Here is an 18,775-nt window from a genome sequence, read left to right as displayed (position 1 = left end):
TGATTACAAAATTTCAAAGAAAAGTGATCGTGAACAAGAAGGAAACGGTATGTGAATCAATTTACTGATGCTGCTAAAAATCTATGTATTGAATCAATAATATTGTTGACCATAAAGAAGGTTTACATCACCAAAGTCTAATCACGTATTCAAATAAAAAGGACATTGTTAGGCGAGCGTGTAGGTAGCCCTCCATCCTCTGAAATAATTGCCAGTGGAATCGGTGACGAAACGTACCAGCATTACGTTCGACGAGGAAACAATGGATGCGCTGGGCAGGGTCGATCCGCTGTGCTTCAAAAGCCGAGTAGTAGAGATGGAAGATCCATCGTACACCTCCACGTAGTCGAAAGGACTTTCGATTGCAAAATGGCTAAAAGTCAAACGGATTTTGGAGCCAGGTGCCAATCGTATGGTCCATTGGCAGTTGTAGTTATTGGGGTAGACGCCGGGGTAGTTGGGAGATGTTAACAATCCGCTGGAGGTCGTCAATACTCCATTGCATCCTGGTAAAGAGAAGGAATTTAATGATATTTATTCCTTTCTCGGTGGGATAATTCGAATAGATACCAGCGGTTAAGCTGCTGGATGTAGGGGGAGGCGCTAGAGTGGTCGGTGGTTGCGTTGGCGGTGGTTTCACAGCAACAATTTTGACTGAGACGACATTGGAAGTGAGGCTAGGTAACCCTTTATTGTTAACAGCTCTTAGAGCGACATAATATGTCACGTCGTCAGCCGTTGAAGGAAGCCGGAGGGACACGCGTTGCTTGTTGCCGGATTCCAGCGGTTGCAAGCTGCCATCGATGACGTCATGCGATTGAAATTGCACAGCCACGTTTGAATCGAAATTGTTGTCCATCAGATTGTCAAACGTAGTCGAATATTTGATCTGATATGCAGACGCTAGTTAAAAAAAAATAGGTGCAAATTACAGGTAGAAAAGGGTGATAATTAATTGGAATGTAATACCCGTTCCAACATCGAGTTCGTCACCAGAGGCCGTCCATTCAATGGTCAAAGACATTTGATCAACTTGCATTGCTACGACTTTTAAATCCGTGACTCGACTGGGTGGGTAGGGATTTCTTTTTGGCTGTTCCACCTTAAAGTCGTTATTAACTTTGAATTACAAAGAGTCTTTAACATAACGAATGAATTTTCTTTCTCTTTTACCCTAAAAGCGCCACCGGATTGGACGCGGTTGAAATTTCCCATAGCGGATCGTTGTCGTGCGGTCGAACCGTTTTCGATGTAAGTCGTCTGGGTGCTGTTGACTTTACACACCAAAGTGTAGCGTCCAGTAAGACTAAGGGCCACGTAGTAGCGTGAATAGATACCGTCATTTTTGTTGGTGTCGGCTCCGACGCCAGTGTCTTCCAAATCGACTACTTCAAGTGCAGCGTTAGGCGCTTCTATGTAAGCCCTGAGTAAGAGAACAATTATCTGAATGACGTTTTTCTTTAACGTAAAAACAAGCGTATAGAGAAAGACTAAATCGAGATGCTGGGATGATCATGAAAATTTTTAATGCTACCTGACGTTAGCTCCGATGACACGGTTACGGCCTTGCTTGACAACGGCCACAAGACGGACGGCAGTAGCGGAAGCATTGTAGACGACCGTTCCACTCGGGACGGAGCATTCGACGGTGATTGGCGCCGCTGAATCGACTCTCGATTTTGATGTGACGATAACGCTGGCGTAATCTTGAGAATAAGCAGAGGTCACAGTCAGCGTGAATTTCCAATCTCCTTCTTCGGCAAGGTCGGGAATGATGATGTAAGCCAATTTTGCGGTGTCGTCATAGGTGACCTGGTTGTAATCTTGGCCGCTAGGCGATTGTACAGAGAAGCTCACAATGTAATTGCGATTTGTATATTCGAGACGGAAGGTAAGGGATCGGCCGACGGTGAAGTCGACGGTGACAAAATCTTCAAACTGGATGTTTTTTTGGTATTTTTGTTGGAAGAGAATAACGGTAAGTTCATCAGAAGGCACGGCCGGTTGATAGGTTAATGAACCGGTGAAAGCGTCGTTCAGTTCGTCGTTTTGACCGTTGTCGTTGATGAAGTAACTTTTCCCGTTGGTTTTGGTAGCCAAATTTTCCATTTTATTCTCAGCATTGCGACTTCATCACGGAGACTATTAGTAGGTGAAAATATGAGTCATTGATTAGTAGAATATTACCCGAATGCGACAGACACGACTTGAACTTGAGCATCGATTAATTGGGGATACATAGCCTCTATGTACGGCCGCATGTTTTCCGAGCCGTCAGTCACCAATACGATCACTCCTCCTTTACCACCAGATTTCAACATCTAAATGGATTCGAGGAAGTTTAAGCGGTGACTAGTAAGGATTTTGGTGAATATGGTACTTACATTTAGAGCCATCTGGAGACCACATCCTATACACGTATAGACTTCTGTACTGGTCGGAACTTTATCCATCAATTGTTGGCGTGTCTCACTATTCACCACAGTCATGCCACTCAGCATCGTCGCCGATGTACTTTTCAAATGAAAGATTACGACGATTTAAAAGTGAATGGATGTGAGGGGTCGAAATTTGTTGTACCTGAATTGGACGATACCCAAAGAAGTGCCATTTCTAACATCGTATTTGATCCAACGACGGGCCGCCTCGTTATAATCTCCCGATTCGATTCTGCAAAGAAAACAATCATACATCATTTTTATTTTGTAATAATGATGCTTAAAAAAAAATCTTAACTTATTCAGAAAGCTGCTGTGATGCTTACATGACTGCGCATGCTTGAGGAAACGTCAGTAACGAGAACGTAGCGAGCACCGGTCAAAACTCGAACTATGTTGAACGTCGGTTTGACATTGGCGATGGTGGCAGGTAGATTGTTATTGCCGGCGAAATCGGCGTGCTTCGAAATTACCGACCAAACACTTTGCGTGTCACAAACAGCGTTTTGCTTGGTCGGTGCTTCTCGGTTGTGTTTGTGAAGGCTGGATGGATCGTCATCGCAGAAATGCGTTGCCTGAATAACAAAAACGATAAGTCTCTTTTGAAAGAAAAGTAAAGTTTAATGTTGAGGTACCGAGGAGAGCATTCTGTTGTCAGACATGATGGATGACGTTGGCTTAAACGTATTCGTAAAACTATACATGCAATTTGAATTGTAAAGGCCTGTTTGAGGGTCCACCCCGCAACCGTAGTCAACCGTAAAGCCAACTGGTACGTTGGAGCAAACATTGGGCACCATATCAGCTGACTGCTGGGCAGATCCTGGCCGATAGAAGGTTGGGAAAGTAGTGTCCGCACCTGTGTAGCCGTGCTCTTCAAAAACACCGTAGCGAAGTCGGGCCCATTCCTTCACGAACACTTTGCCTGTATACGCTCAAAACTGAGGTATAGCGATCGATGCATCGCTGAGACAAGAAATACTTTACCTGCTGGGCCGAATTGAGATTGCATTTGGCTGGAACTGGAATTCAAGACATAATTTGGCGTCCAATGAATGTACTGGCCAGGATCGCCGCATCCGCCTAATTGCACGGTATACGGCCTGTCACCGTATTTCGAATTTGGAAGGTCGATTTGAATTTCAGCGTCCTGAAACGTTCGATAGATCCACATAATAAGAAAGCGTTCCAGGCTTTGTTGTATACGTAGAAATGAATTCAAATGCTTTTGCATTTACCTGGAAGGTCTCCCAAGTGCTGGAATTGGTCGTGATGTTTACCCACGTCTGTGGAATTAGAATTTGCACCGACTGGATGTAGGATCTTTGTCGTGTAGCTGCATACAAATCAGCCGAAGCCTGGGTGATGATTGTCTGCAAACCAAAATTCATCGTATCAAACAATTAAAAGTTTAAGCGGAGCCTTGCAAATTGCTTTTAGAGATAAATGTATTTTTTGTACTTGAATGTTAGACAACAAGTAAACAGCTTTGTCCTGCTGGACGTCAGGTGAAATGGCCACGACGATGTCGCGATAGCCGTTGTTGGTGATGCTCACTCGGCTTCCTAGTGCGAAACCGAAAGAGCAATAGACAATCAGTAGAACAAGGAGACGATTGAAGACAGCCATGTTGTTGTGCTTGGAGAGCTCAATGGATAGAAATCGAAATTTGAAAACCCGTTTATATATTCACGCAATCAAAGGTGCCGAGCGAAAATACGTGTCTCAATGTTGCTGACTAATCACCTGTTGAAATATTTTATTGCAGGAAAAGCAGTGTGTTTGGTCGCTTTTCCCGGGATTCCCACCGATTCGGTATGAACTGAATCTAACTGAAAATTAAAGTTTATCTTGCTCGTCGGCAAATGTTTTACAATCGATGTGGATTTGCAAACAGCCGTTTTAAAGCCAAACCGTCAAAATGAAAGGAAAATCCGCTAAAAGCAAAATTAAGACAATTTTCTTCTAAAACAATGGAAAACATCATCTTTAAGTGCGATTATAATTTTGGATGTTCGATTCTAACTTGAATTCCGACGCATTAGCATTTCTGGTTTTGATATGACGGCCCATCCTTTTTTTTTGCGTGATCACAACCTTTTCGCTGCTTTTTAGACGTGACGTAAGAAGGGGTTCCGGTAAGAACGTATTTGTAAAAAGTGCAAAGGAAGGGGCCAGCAAAAGAAAAGAAAACTTGGGCAGGGTTAGCAAACCATAAAATATTTAAATTATGTAATTTCAGGAGAAAAAAAAAAGCCTTTAAAATCGACAGGTGTAGAATGTGTTTCGTTAGTTGGTTCATACGGAATGAAGAGCTGGACTGAAAATCCCAGTTAAGTCCGGGCGTACGTTGGCAGCATTAATAAGTGGATTATTAACATTTTCTCCTCTATGGTCTAAGTAAACATTTTTTGATAACTTCAATTCCATTTTAAGACATGTGCGTCGTAAAATGTTTATGGCCTTTTGCATTTATCTGCTTTGAAGGATTTCCCCTTGCAATAAAAACACGTTTTTCCAAACCACAGATAGAGGAAGAAAACTACGTGGCTTATACTTATTAATTGCACGTTTATGGGATTTATCTTTGGCTTTATGTTTAGATGCGGTTGAACCTAACACAAAGCTATCAACTTACACGCTAGTGTGGTGAGCTATACAAGTTTTATGCATTGCACATTTCTGCGCGTTATTTCCCGCAAGTGTTTAGCAATCACGGAAAATTTTCATTGTCAACAAGTGAGAAATAAAATTCAATGGCCCCTCGTTTACAGTTCTATTATGAATTATCAAAAATTGCTGTTTTCTCGTACGACGCACGCTGTCGCAATCAAGCATAATTAGCGGTTCAAAAATAACTGGAAAGGCCAAATAAATTAATGGAGCAGCCAAGCTGTGCAAGGTAAGGCCATCTAAGTTTTTAAATATGACATTAAATAGGTCGTCGTTGTTTAAGTGTTAATTTTTGAGGAAGATTAACGATGATTTGGTAGATCGCAAGTTGGCTGCCTTCCACGGCTATACCGTTATGGGTTTAAGTTGATACGTGCAATTGGTTTGACATACCAAGGTAAAGCGTTCAGTAAAATTAAGAGCCACAACTTAGCATAAAAAGATACCACCATTACGTCCAAACTGTTAAATTACTAGCACTGAGCAATAGAGTGAAAGTGTATCACGACATTGAATTTTAAAAAAATGGCAGTGTGCAATTGAATTATTCTCATAATTGGCGAATGCTGGAACAATATGTGCCATCGTTCCCGAAATTCCGCATCATCTAAACGATGATTTGACAACGTCCAATTTGTTTGACAAAATTAGTCTGAACTCTACAGTACGTCTACGCAAGCACAGGCAAGAGGTTGGCAACTCAACGTGAATAGTGTGCGAGAGATGGACCACTGCAAAGGATGGGTTACTAAAATTACGCCATTTATTGTACCTTACCCTCGAAAGTCTGTGCACAAAGATAAATTTTTTAAAGTCGCCAACGTTTCGTAAACAAACCAGTGCAGTGATTAACGGCTTCAAATTCAAGTCAGCGATGGACGTTGCTTCATGGCCATCGCCTCAGCTTTTCTTCAAATAAAACAATTAAGTCCTAGACGTTAGGTGACGTTTAATGCTGCTAAAAGTCTATGTATTTGATCAATAGCTGTGCATGACATAATTAAGCGACAGTGTAGGTAGCCCTCCATCCTCTGAAATAATTGCCGGTGGAATCAGTTACGAAACGCACCAGCATTACGTTGGACGAGGAAACAACGGATGCGCTGGGCACGGTCGATCCGGTGTGCTTCAAAAGCAGAGTGGCAGAGACGGAAGATCCGTCGTACACCTCGACGTAGTCAAATGGACTTTCAATATCGAAATGGCTAAATGTCAAATTGGTTTTCGAGGCAGGATCGACTTGAATGGTCCATTGGCAGTTGTAGTTATTGATGTAGGCACCCGGGTAGTTGGGAGATGTTAACAATCCGCTGGAGGTCGTCAATACTCCATCGCATCCTATAGTAGATAAAGAATTTAATGATATTTCCTTTCTCGTTTAGAAAACTAGAATGCATACCAACTGTTAGGCTGCTGGATGTAGTGGGAGGCACTTGAGTGGTCGTAGTTGGTGGCTGTGTCGGTGGTGGTTTAACACGGACAATTTGGACGGAGACGACGTTGGAAGTGTTGCTAGCCACGTTGTTGTTGTTAATGGCTCTCAGGGCGACGTAATACGTGGTGTTTTCAGCCGTCGAAGGAAGCCGGAGCGAGACGCGTTGTTTGCTTCCGGACTCCAGCGGTTGCATACTGCCGTCAATGATGTCTTGCGATCCAAATTGCACGGACGAGCTTGAGTCGAAATTGTCGTCCATCAGACTATCGAATGTGGTCGAATATTTTATCTGATACGCAGATGCTGTTTCATTTTCAAACAAACATCAGTTACTATAACGAATAAGCGAATGTATTTAATGGAATAATACCAGTTCCGACATCGAGTTGATCGCCAGGAGCCGTCCATTCAATCGTCAAAGACATTTGATCGACTTGCATAGCCACCACTTTCAAATCCGTTACTCGACTTGGTGGGTAGTTAGTTGACATAGGGATTTCCACCTTACCAATGATATCATCAATTTACAATAATTTAACGGACATCAGTGAAAGTGTACGAATAAGTTGGTTGCACTTACTCTGAAAGCGCCTCCGGACTGGACACGTTCGAAGTTACCCATAGCGGTTCGTTGTTGGATAGTTACACCATCGTCGATGTAAGTCCCTTGCGTACTATTGACTTCACAGACCAACGTGTAGCGTCCGGGGATGTTAAGGGCCACGTAAAAACGTGAGTAGATACCGTCGTTTTTGGTTGTATCCGCACCGACTCCGGTGTCTTCTAACTTGATGACTTGATCGGCAGAATCCGGTCTCACCACGTGAGCTCTGAAAGGCGGAAAGTATTGAACGTTATTGAAAATATTCCTATTTTGAAAAGGTGATCAATTACGTACATGACATTGGCTCCGATGACACGGTTACGTCCTTGTGTGACAACGGCCACAAGACGGACCGGCATGACAGCTGCGTTTTCGACGACCGTTCCGCTCGGGACGGAGCATTCGACGGTGATTGGCGCCGCTGAATCGGTTCTTGATTTTGATGTGACAATAACACTGGCGTAATCTTGAGAATAAGTCGAGTTCACAGTCAACGAGAATCTCCATTCCCCTTCTTCGGCTAGGCCGAGAATGATGATGAAAGCCAATTTTACGCTGTTGTCATAGGTAACCTGGTTGTACACTTTGCCACTAGGAGAGTTTACCGAAAAGCTGTCAATGAAATATCGATTTGTGTAATCGACGCGGAAGGTTAGGTTTCGGCCGATGGTGAAATCGACGAAGACAGAATCTTCAAATTTGTTGCCATTTTGGTATTTTTCCTGGAAAAGTAGGACAGTGAGCTCTTCGGAAGGCACGGCCGGTTGATAAGTCAATGAACCGGTGAAAGCGTCGTTAAGCTCATCATCGTTCCCGTAGTCATTGATAAAATAACTTTTCCCTGTTAGTTTTGGTAGCCAAAACTTCGATTTCCGTCTCAGCATCATGACTAAACCATTAAAGATGATCAGTTGATTAGTAATCAAAAAGTAGATGATTGAAAAAGCTCTTAACTTCTACCCTAAAGCGATAGACACGACTTTAACTTTAGCATCGATTAATTGGGGATACAAATCGGCTATAAACGGCCTCACGTTTTCCAAGCCATCATTCACCAATATGATTACTCCTCCTTTTCCATCAGGTTTCAACATCTAAATGGATTCGAGGAAGTTTAAGCGGTGAGTAGTAAGGATTTTGGTGAATATGGTACTTACATCTAAAGCTTTCTGGAGACCACATCCTATACACGTATTGCCTTCCGTATGGTTCGGAACTTCATCCATCAATTGTTGGCGTGTATTATCATTCACCACAGTCAAGTCACTAAGCATCGTCGCCGATGTACTTTTCAAGCACAAGATTACAAAAAAATTTACAAAGTGAGTGGATATGAGTGGTTGAAATTTGTTGTACCTGAACTTGACGATACCCAACGAAGTGCCTTCGGTAATATCATATTTTATCCAACGGCGGGCCGCCTCGTTTAATCTCCCGATGCGATTCTATAAGAAAAGTCGTACTCGTATAAGACGTCCGCACTCAAATATTTTTCAGACAATGCTTTAAAAAAATTCTGAGCTTAATTTTAAAATCTGCTAATGGGCTTACATATCTGCCCATGGTTCCGGAAACGTCAGTAACGAGAACGTAGCGAGCACCGGTCAAAACGCGAACGATGTTGAACGTCGGGATGACATTGGCGATGGTGGCAGGCGGATTGTTATTGCCGGCGAAATCGGCGTGCTTCGAAATTACCGACCAAACACTTTGCGTGTCACAAACAGCGTTTTGCTTGTTAGGTGCTTCTTGGTTGTGTTTGTGAAGGCTGGATGGATCGTCGTCACAGAAATGCGCCGTCTAAATAGCAAAACGATAAGTTACCTTATTGAGAAAGTCAATTGTAATCTAGAGGTACCGAGGAGAGCATTCTGTTGTCGGATAGGATAGATGATGTTGGCTTAAATGTATCCGGAAAACTGTACATGCAATTCGAATCGTAAAGGCCCGTTTGCGGGTCAACACCGCAACCGTAGAGAACCGTAAAGTCAACTGGTATGTTGGAGCAAACATTGGGCACCATATCAGCTGACTGCTGGGCAGATCCTGGCCGATAGAAGGTTGGGAAAGCAGAGTCAGCACCTGTGTAGCCGTGCTCTTCAAAAACACCGTAGCGCAGTCGGGCCCATTCCCTCACGAAAAGTTTACCTGCGTTTTGAATGTGTAGCTGAAGGTTGTTTCGAAAACATGAATGGAATAGAACAGCCTACCAGCTGGACCAAACTGCAATTTTGTGGTATCGTAATCGAAAGTGTTGACATAATTTGGAGTCCAATGAATGTACTGGCCAGGATCGCCGCATCCGCCTAGTTGAACGGTGTATGGCATATCACCATATTGCCAATTTGGATGGTCAATTTGAATTTCAGCGTCCTGAATCGTTTATAGTCATGTGACATTGTGCAGTTTTTTTTAATGAAATGAAATGAATTCAAATGCTTTTGCACGTACCTGAAAGGTCTCCCAAGTGCTTGCGTTTGCCGTGATGTTTACCCACGTCTGTGGAATTAGAATTTGCACCGACTGGATATAGGATCTTTGCCGTGTAGCTGCATACAAATCAGCCGAAGCCTCGGTGATAATTCTCTGTAAGAAAATTAAAAGCTAATTTGTTTGAACGTTTTAATTGTTTTTAAAATAAAAAACTACTGCACCTGAATGTTATAGAGCAAATCAGCAGCTTGATCTGGGTGGACATCGGGAGAAATCGCTACGACTAGGTCACTATAGCCGTTGTGGGTGATGCTTACCCGGCTACTGAAAGTGAAGCCGAAAAAACCGTAGAGGACCAGTAGAAGTGGAAGGTGACGGAAGACCGACATGTTGTGGAGCTGGGGATCGAATGGATTGAAATTCTAAGTTTTCAATCGCGTTTATATAGGCGTATTAGCTCAATCATACCGATTGAGACATAACAGAAAAAAAAATTGGTGATAAAACTAGACTAAGACCATTAAGTAAATGTTGATATTTGATTGACAGTTAAAAGGGGATTTTCTTTCCATTTTTGCGATTAGAATAATAACAAAAAAAAAAAAACCTGAACATTTGTCAGATTTGGTTCAACAAGTGTATAAATAGACGGATGATTTCAAAATGCTAGAAGTGCTTTGACGTGTATCGGTTCAGAAAGTTGAAAAATATACAGTTGTCGGGATTCAGACTTTGACAGGCGCTTGATTGGTTGAGGAAAGCTGTTTTTCAGACGTGAATGCTCATTGTTTATGAACATTATAAATTTCATCACACGGTGAAAATTATTTTATAAAATAGTGTTAGCCATACAGAACTAAGTAAATCTTGTAATATACGGAACATCAAACTTATTCGTTATTCCATAGCTTCCCGAAATTTCATACATTTCAAAGACGAGTTGACAACGTCTCATGATGGTATTACGATCTTGTTCGTCTTTCAGAAGTCTGCAGTACGTCTGCACAAGCAACAGGCAAGGGATTGGCAACTCAACGTGAACAATTCAAAGTAAGAGTTAATAAACTTGCATTTATGAAAAAAATATTTCTTTTAATTGCACCATATCGTAGACAGACCGATGCAATGAACACGGGTCCAAATTCAAGTCAGCGATGGACGTTGCCCAACTTCTCGGCCATCACTTCAGCTTATCTTCAGATAAAAACAGGTAAGTTTTAGACGTTAGGGGACGTGTCATGCTGATAAAAGTATATGTATTTGATCAATAATCTTGTTAAGGAAAAAAAGGGGGGAATCATATCATCGTTGTTCATGTTATAATTAAGCAATCGTGTAGGTGGCCCTCCATCCTCTAAAATTATTTCCGGTGGAATCGGTGACGAAGCGCACCAGCATTTTGTTGGACGAGGAACTAAGAGGTGCGTTGGGCACTGTAAATCCGCTGTGCTTCAACAGCCGAGTAGCAGAGTCGGAAGATCCGTCATACACCTCGACGTAGTCAAATGGACTTTCAGTATCGAAATGGCTAAATGTCAAACGGATTTTCGAGGTACGATCCACTTGAATGGTCCATTGGCAGTTGTAGTTATTGGGGTAGGCGCCGGGGTAGTTGGGAGATGTTAACAATCCGTTGGGGGTCGTCAATACCCCATCGCATCCTGGTAGATAAAGAATTTAATGATATTTCCTTTCTCGTTTGGAAAACTAGAATGCATACCAACTGTTAGGCTGCTGGATGTAGTGGGAGGCACTAGAGTGGTCGTAGTTGGCGGTGGCTGTGTCGGTGGTGGTTTAACACGGACAATTTGGACGGAGACAACGTTGGAAGTGTTGCTAGCCACATTGTTGCTGTTGATGGCTCTCAGGGCGATGTAATACGTGGCGTCTTCAACCGTCGAAGGAAGCCGGAGCGTGACGTTTTGCTTGCTTCCGGATTCCAGTGGTTGCATACTGCCGTCAATGATGTCTTGCGATCCAAATTGCACGGACGAGCTTGAGTCGAAATTGTCGTCCATCAAACTATCGAAGGTAGTCGAATATTTTATCTGATACGCAGACGCTGTTTCATTTTGAAAAAAACGTAAGTTATTATAAGGAATAAGCGAACTTCTTTAGTGCAAAATTACCAGTCCCGACATCGAGTTGATTGCCAGTGGCCGTCCATTCAATTTTAAAAGACATTTGATCAACTTGCATAGCCACCACTTTCAAATCCGTTACTCGACTTGGTGGGTAGGTAGTTGACATGGGGATTTCCACCTAACAAAAGATATCATCAATTTTTAACAATTCAACGGACATCAGTGAAAGTGTACGAATAAGTTGGTTGTATTTACCCTGAAAGCGCCTCCGGACTGGACACGTTCGAAGTTACCCATAGCGGTTCGTTGTTGGATAGTTACACCATCGTCGATGTAAGTCCCTTGCGTACTATTGACTTCACAGACCAACGTGTAGCGTCCGGGGATGTTAAGGGCCACGTAAAAACGTGAGTAGATACCGTCGTTTTTGGTTGTATCCGCACCGACTCCGTTGTCTTCTAACTTGATGATTTGATCGGCAGAATCCGGTCTCACCACGTGAGCTCTGAAAGGAAGAAAGTATTGAACGTTATTGAAAATGCTCCTATTTTAAAAAGGTGATTAATTACGTACATGACATTGGCTCCGATGACACGGTTACGTCCTTGTGTGACAACGGCCACAAGACGGACCGGCATGACAGCGGCGTTTTCGACGACCGTTCCGCTCGGGACGGAGCATTCGACGGTGATTGGCGCCGCTGAATCGGTTCTTGATTTTGATGTGACAATAACACTGGCGTAATCTTGGGAATAAGCCGAGTTCACAGTCAACGTGAATCTCCATTCGCCTTCTTCGGCTAGGCCGGGAATGATGATGTAAGCCAATTTGGCGCTGCCGTCATAGGTAACCTGGTTGTACACTTGGCCACTAGGCGATTGAACAGAGAAGCTCACAATGTAATTTCTGTTTGTGTAGTCGACGCGGAAGGTTAGGTTTCGGCCGACGGTGAAATCGACGAAGACAGAATCTTCAAATTTGTTGCCATTTTTGTATTTTTCCTGGAAGAGTAGGACAGTGAGCTCTTCGGAAGGCACGGCCGGTTGATAAGTCAATGAACCGGTGAAAGCGTCGTTCAGCTCATCATCGTTCCCGTAGTCATTGATAAAATAACTTTTCCCGTTAGTTTTGGTAGCCAAAACTTCGATTTCCGTCTCAGCATCGCGACTAAACCAGTAAAGATGATCAGTTGATTAGTAATCAAAAAGTAGATGATGGAAAAAGCTCTTAAATTATACCCAAAAGCGATAGACACGACTTGAACTTGAGCATCGATTAATTGGGGATACATGTCCTCTATGTACGGCCTCACGTTTTCCACGCCATCAGTCACCAATACGATCACTCCTCCTTTACCACCAGGTTCCAACAACTAAATGGATTCGAGGAAGTTTAAGCGGTGAGTAGTAAGGATTTTGGTGAATATGGTACTTACATCTAGAGCTATCTGGAGACCACATCCTATACACGTACCGCCTTCCGTATAGTTCGGAACTTTATCCATCAATTGTTGGCGTGTCTCACTATTCACCACAGTCATGCCACTCAGCATCGTCGCTGATGTACTTTTCAAACGAAAGATTACGAAAATTTACAAAGTGAATGGATGTAGTAAGTAGTGGAAATTTGTTTTACCTGAACTTGACGATACCCAACGAAGTGCCTTCGGTAATATCATATTTAATCCAACGGCGGGCCGCCTCGTTTAATCTCCCGATGCGATTCTATAAGGAAAGTCGTACTCGTATAAGACGTCCACACTCAAACATTTTTCCGACAATACTTAAAGAAAACTCTGAACTTAATTTGAAAATCTGCTTATGGGCTTACATAACTGTACATGCTATCAGAAACGTCAGTAACGAGAACGTAGCGAGCACCGGTCAAAACTCGAACTATGTTGAACGTCGGTTTGACATTGGCGATGGTGGCAGGTGGATTGTTATTGCCGGCGAAATCGGCGTGCTTCGAAATTACCGACCAAACACTTTGCGTGTCACAAACAGCGTTTTGCTTGTTAGGTGCTTCTCGGTTGTGTTTGTGAAGGCTGGATGGATCGTCATCGCAGAAATGCGTCGCCTGAATAACAAAAACGATAAGTTACCTTATTAAGAAAGGTTATTGTAATATTGAGGCACCGAGGAGAGCATTCTGTTGTCGGACAGGATAGATGATGTTGGCTTAAATGAATTCGGAAAACTGTACGTGCAATTCGAATCGTAAAGGCCCGTTTCCTGGTCAACACCGCAACCGTAGTCAACCAAGAAGTCAACTGGTTCGTGTGAGCAAACATTGGGCACCATATCAGCTGACTGCTGGGCAGTTCCTGGCCGATAGAAGGTCGGGAAAGTAGTGTCAGCACCGGTGTAGCCGTGCTCTTCAAAAACACCGTAGCGTAGTCGGGCCCATTCCCTCACGAAAAGTTTACCTGCGTTTTGAATGTGTATAGCTGAAGGTTGTTTCTAAAACATGAATGGAATAGAACAGCCTACCAGCTGGACCAAACTGCGATTTTGTGGTATCGTAATCGAAAGTGTTGACATAATTTGGAGTCCAATGAATGTACTGGCCAGGATCGCCGCATCCACCTAGTTGAACGGTGTAGGGCATATCACCATATTTCCAATTTGGATGGTCAATTTGAATTTCAGCGTCCTGAAACGTTTATAGTCATGTGACATTGTGCAGTTTCTTTTTAATGAAATGAAATGAATTCAAATGCTTTTGCACGTACCTGAAAGGTCTCCCAAGTGCTTGCGTTTGCCGTGATGTTTACCCACGTCTGTGGAATTAGAATTTGCACCGACTGGATGTAGGATCTTTGTCGTGTAGCTACATACAAATCAGCCGAAGCCTCGGTGATGATTCTCTGTATGAAAATTAAAAGCTAATTTGTTTGAACTTTTTAATTGTTTTTAAAACAAAAAGCTACTGCACCTGAATGTTATACAGCAAATCAGCAGCTTGATCTGGCTGGACATCGGGAGAAATCGCTACGACTAGGTCATTATAACCGTTGTGGGTGATGCTTACCCGGCTACTGAAAGTGAAGCCGAAAAAACCGTAGAGGACCAGTAGAAGTGGAAGATGACGGAAGACCGCCATGTTGTGGAGCTGGGGATCGAATGGATTGAAATTCTAAGTTTTCAATCGCGTTTATATAGGCGTATTGGCTCAATCAAACCGATCGGGACATAACAGAAAAAAAAATGAATTTGGTGATAAAACTAGACTAAGACCATTAAGTAAATGTTGATATTTGATTGACAGTTAAAAGGGGATTTTCTCTCCATTTTTGCGATTAGGAGAATTTAAAAAAAAAAAGCCCCTGAACATGAGTCAGATTTGGTTAACCAAGTGTCTGAATAGACGGATGATTTCGAAATGCTAAAAGTGCTTTGACGTGTATCGGTTCAGAAAGTTGAGAAATATGCAGTTGTCAGGATTCGGACTTTGGTAGGCGCTTGATTGGTTGAGGAAAACGGTTTATCAGACGTGAAAGCTCATTGTTTATGAACATTATAAATTTCATCACACAATGAAAATTATTTTATAAAATAGTGTTACCCATACAAAAAAAAAAAAAAATAAAAAAAAAAAAAAAAAAAAAAAAAAAAAAAGGGAGGATTTTTTTTTCCCCCCCCCCCCCTTTTTTTTTTTTCCCCCCATTTTTTATGAAATTTTTTTAATAAAAAAAAATTTTTTTTTTTTTTTTCCTTTTTCTACAAAAAAATTTTTAAAACCTTTTTTCCCCCCCAAAATTTTTTTTTTTTTTTTTTTTTTTTTTTTTTTTAAAAAATTGGTTTGGGGCCGCCTCCTTTTTTTTCTCCTTCATTTCTTTACACCATACAGAACTAAATAAGCCTTTTTTGTAATTTACGGAACTTAACGGAAAACTATGGAATAAACTTTATTCCATAGCTTCCCGAAATTTCATACATTTCAAAGACGAGTTGACAACGTCTCATGATGGTATTACGATCTTGTTCGTCTTTCAGAAGTCTGCAGTACGTCTGCACAAGCAACAGGCAAGGGATTGGAAACTCAACGTGAACAATACAAAGTAAGGGTAATAAACTTGCATTTGTGAACAAAAATATTTCTTTTAATTGCACCATATCGTAGACAGACCAATGCAATGAATACGGGTCCAAATTCAAGTCAGCGATGGACGTTGTCCAACTTCCCGGCCATCACTTCAACTTATCTTCAGATAAAAACAGGTAAGTTTTAGACGTTAGGTGACGTGTCATGCTGATAAAAGTATATGTATTTGATCAATAATCTTGTTAAGGAAAAAAAGGGGGGAATCATATCATGGTTGTTCATGTTATAATTAAGCAATCGTGTAGGTAGCCCTCCATCCTCTAAAATTATTTCCGGTGGAATCGGTGACAAAACGCACCAGCATTTTGTTGGACGAGGAACTAACAGGTGCGTTGGGCACAGTAAATCCGCTGTGCTTCAACAGCCGAGTAGCAGAGTCGGAAGATCCGTCGTACACCTCGACGTAGTCAAATGGACTTTCAGTATCGAAATGGCTAAATGTCAAACGGATTTTCGAGGTACGATCCACTTGAATGGTCCATTGGCAGTTGTAGTTATTGGGGTAGGCGCCGGGGTAGTTGGGAGATGTTAACAGTCCGTTGGGGGTCGTCAATACCCCATCGCATCCTGGTAGATAAAGAATTTAATGATATTTCCTTTCTCGTTTGGAAAATTAGAATGCATACCAACGGTTAGGCTGCTGGATGTAGTGGGAGGCACTAGAGTGGTCGTAGTTGGCGGTGGCTGTGTCGGTGGTGGTTTAACACGGACAATTTGGACGGAGACGACGTTGGAAGTGTCGCTAGCCATGTTGTTGCTGTTGATGATTCTCAGGGCGATGTAATACGTGGTGTCTTCAGCCGTCGAAGGAAGCCGGAGCGTGACGTTTTGCTTGCTTCCGGATTCTAGCGGTTGCATACTGCCGTCAATGATGTCTTGCGATCCAAATTGCACGGACGAGCTTGAGTCGAAATTGTCGTCCATCAAACTATCGAAGGTAGTCGAATATTTTATCTGATACGCAGACGCTGTTTCATTTTGAAAGAAACATAAGTTATTATAAGGAATAAGCGAACTTCTTTAGTGCAAAATTACCAGTTCCGACATCGAGTTCATCGCCAGTGGCCGTCCATTCAATTTTAAAAGACATTTGATCTACTTGCATAGCCACAACTTTCAAATCCGTTACTCGACTCGGTGGGTACATGGTTGTCATAGGGATCTCCACCTTACCAATGATATCATCAATTTACAATAATTTAACGGACATCAGTCAAAGTGTACGAATAAGTTGGTTGTTTTTACCCTGAAAGCGCCTCCGGACTGGACACGTTCGAAGTTACCCATAGCGGTTCGTTGTTGGGCCGTTACGCCATCGTCGATGTAAGTCCCTTCCGCGCTATTGACTTCACAGACCAACGTGTAGCGTCCGGCATTGTAAACGGCCACGTAAAAACCTGAATAGATACCATTGTTTTCGGTTAAATCCCCTCCGATTCCGTTGTCTTCTAACTGGACGACGTTATCGGCAGAATTGGGGCTCACCACGTGAGCTCTGAAATGCGGAAAGTATTGATTGTTATTGAACATGTCCCCCTTATTTTTAGATGATGAATTACGTACATGACATTAGCTCCGAGGACACGGTTACGTCCGTGTTTTACAACGGCCACAAGACGGACAGGTGTGACTGCAGCGTCTTCGACGACCGTTCCACTCGGGACGGAGCATTCGACGGTGATTGGCGCCGCTGAATCGGTTCTTGATCTCGACGTGACAATAACATTGGCGTAATCTTGAGGATATCCCTGGTAGACATTCAACGTGAATCTCCATTCGCCTTCTTCGGCTAGGCCGGGAATGATGATGTAAGCCAATTTTGCGCTGTTGTCGTAAGTGACGCTATCGTACACTGTGCCACTAGGAGAGTTTACCGAAAAGCTGTCAATGAAATATCGATTTGTGTAATCGACGCGGAAGGTTAGGTTTCGGCCGATGGTGAAATCGACGAAGACAGAATCTTCAAATCTGTTGCCATTTTTGTATTTTTTCTGGAAGAGTAGGACAGTGAGCTCTCCGGTAGGCACGGCCGGTTGATAAGTCAATGAGCCGGTGAAAGCGTCGTTCAGCTCGTCATCGTTCCCGTCGTCATTGATAAAATAACTTTTCCCGTTAGTTTTGGTAGCCAAAACTTCAATTTCATCCTCAGCATCGTCACTACGGTTAATCGTTGAAGATGAACAGTCAACAAAAAATAGATCATTGATAAGTTTTAAAATTTTACCCGAAAGCGATAGACACAACTTGAACTTGAGCATCGATTAATCGGGGATACATTTCCTCTATGTACGGATGCTCGTTCTCCAAGCCATCAGTCACCAATACGATCACTCCTCCTTTACCACCAGGTTCCAATATCTTAATTTATTAGGGAAAGTTATTTCTGTTGCGGTGACCGGTATACGGATTTAGGTGAATGTGCTGCTGTACTTACATCTAGAGCTATCTGGAGACCACATCCTATACACGTACCGCCTTCCGTATAGTTCGGAACTTTATCCATCAATTGTTGGCGTGTATCATCATTCACCACAGTCAAGTCACTAAGCATCGTCGCCGATGTACTTTTCAAACGCAAGATTACAAAAAAATTTACAAAGTGAGTGGATATGAGTGGTTGAGATTTGCAATACCTGAACTTGACGATACCCAACGAAGTGCCTTCGGTAATATCGTATTTAATCCAACGGCGGGCCGCCTCGTTTAATCTAGTAATGCGATCCTACAAGTAAAAGAGGTCTGTCCTCAAATGTTTTTCCAACAATGCATAAAATAAAATTCTGAACTTATATGAGAAAAGTGCTAATGCGCTTACATAATCGTCCATGCTTCCAGAAACGTCAGTAACGAGAACGTAGCGAGCACCGGTCAAAACTCGAACTATGTTGAACGTCGGTTTGACATTGGCGATGGTGGCAGGTGGATTGTTATTGCCGGTGAAATCGGTGTGCTTCGAGATTACCGACCATACACTTTGCGTGTTACAAACAGCGTTTTGCTT

At 42.6% G+C, this 18,775-nt stretch overlaps 4 protein-coding genes across 4 annotated transcripts in view; all 4 read right to left on the bottom strand.

Annotated features, from left to right (window-relative positions):
* Window positions 1-65: 65 nt before the first annotated feature.
* LOC116925495 (calcium-activated chloride channel regulator 4) lies at window positions 66-4,105 on the bottom strand. Its single transcript, XM_032932188.2, is given in 14 exon segments — window positions 66-506; window positions 571-903; window positions 970-1,102; window positions 1,174-1,423; window positions 1,535-2,128; window positions 2,188-2,321; window positions 2,385-2,514; window positions 2,581-2,651; window positions 2,653-2,670; window positions 2,765-3,013; window positions 3,074-3,363; window positions 3,426-3,588; window positions 3,677-3,811; window positions 3,900-4,105. Coding segments are annotated over 14 exon segments (3,006 nt in total). The 5' UTR covers window positions 4,068-4,105; the 3' UTR covers window positions 66-168.
* Window positions 4,106-6,054: 1,949 nt separating this feature from the next.
* Window positions 6,055-10,012, bottom strand: LOC116925500 (calcium-activated chloride channel regulator 1-like). Its single transcript, XM_032932193.2, is given in 14 exon segments — window positions 6,055-6,449; window positions 6,511-6,849; window positions 6,917-7,049; window positions 7,127-7,376; window positions 7,445-7,992; window positions 7,994-8,039; window positions 8,111-8,244; window positions 8,308-8,437; window positions 8,507-8,595; window positions 8,702-8,950; window positions 9,009-9,298; window positions 9,361-9,523; window positions 9,602-9,736; window positions 9,805-10,012. Coding segments are annotated over 14 exon segments (3,012 nt in total). The 5' UTR covers window positions 9,973-10,012; the 3' UTR covers window positions 6,055-6,111.
* Window positions 10,013-10,819: 807 nt separating this feature from the next.
* LOC116925497 (calcium-activated chloride channel regulator 1) lies at window positions 10,820-14,805 on the bottom strand. Its single transcript, XM_032932191.2, has 13 exons — window positions 14,605-14,805; window positions 14,402-14,536; window positions 14,160-14,322; window positions 13,806-14,095; window positions 13,498-13,746; window positions 13,303-13,391; window positions 13,103-13,232; window positions 12,906-13,039; window positions 12,241-12,834; window positions 11,923-12,172; window positions 11,713-11,845; window positions 11,304-11,645; window positions 10,820-11,244 (listed from the first exon to the last, which is right to left on the bottom strand). The coding sequence occupies exons 1-13, from the start codon at window positions 14,770-14,772 to the stop codon at window positions 10,907-10,909; spliced, it is 3,015 nt and encodes a 1,004-aa protein (XP_032788082.2). The 5' UTR covers window positions 14,773-14,805; the 3' UTR covers window positions 10,820-10,906.
* Window positions 14,806-15,916: 1,111 nt separating this feature from the next.
* LOC116925498 (calcium-activated chloride channel regulator 4) overlaps window positions 15,917-18,775 on the bottom strand; it is a 4,173-nt gene continuing 1,314 nt past the window's right edge. Inside the window, exons 5-13 of the mRNA XM_032932192.2 lie at window positions 18,590-18,775; window positions 18,408-18,496; window positions 18,209-18,338; window positions 17,999-18,132; window positions 17,338-17,931; window positions 17,020-17,269; window positions 16,810-16,942; window positions 16,401-16,742; window positions 15,917-16,341 (exon numbers count right to left, since the gene is read on the bottom strand). The exon at window positions 18,590-18,775 is cut by the window's right edge and continues 63 nt beyond it. Coding sequence (XP_032788083.2) covers window positions 16,004-16,341; window positions 16,401-16,742; window positions 16,810-16,942; window positions 17,020-17,269; window positions 17,338-17,931; window positions 17,999-18,132; window positions 18,209-18,338; window positions 18,408-18,496; window positions 18,590-18,775 — 2,196 coding nt within the window. The 3' untranslated portion in view covers window positions 15,917-16,003. The remainder of the gene's footprint in view (window positions 16,342-16,400; window positions 16,743-16,809; window positions 16,943-17,019; window positions 17,270-17,337; window positions 17,932-17,998; window positions 18,133-18,208; window positions 18,339-18,407; window positions 18,497-18,589) is intronic.

This window comes from Daphnia magna, linkage group LG6 (genome assembly GCF_020631705.1).
Source record: "Daphnia magna isolate NIES linkage group LG6, ASM2063170v1.1, whole genome shotgun sequence".
Lineage (NCBI taxonomy): Eukaryota > Metazoa > Arthropoda > Branchiopoda > Diplostraca > Daphniidae > Daphnia > Daphnia magna.
This window is presented reverse-complemented; position numbering and strand designations above follow the sequence as displayed.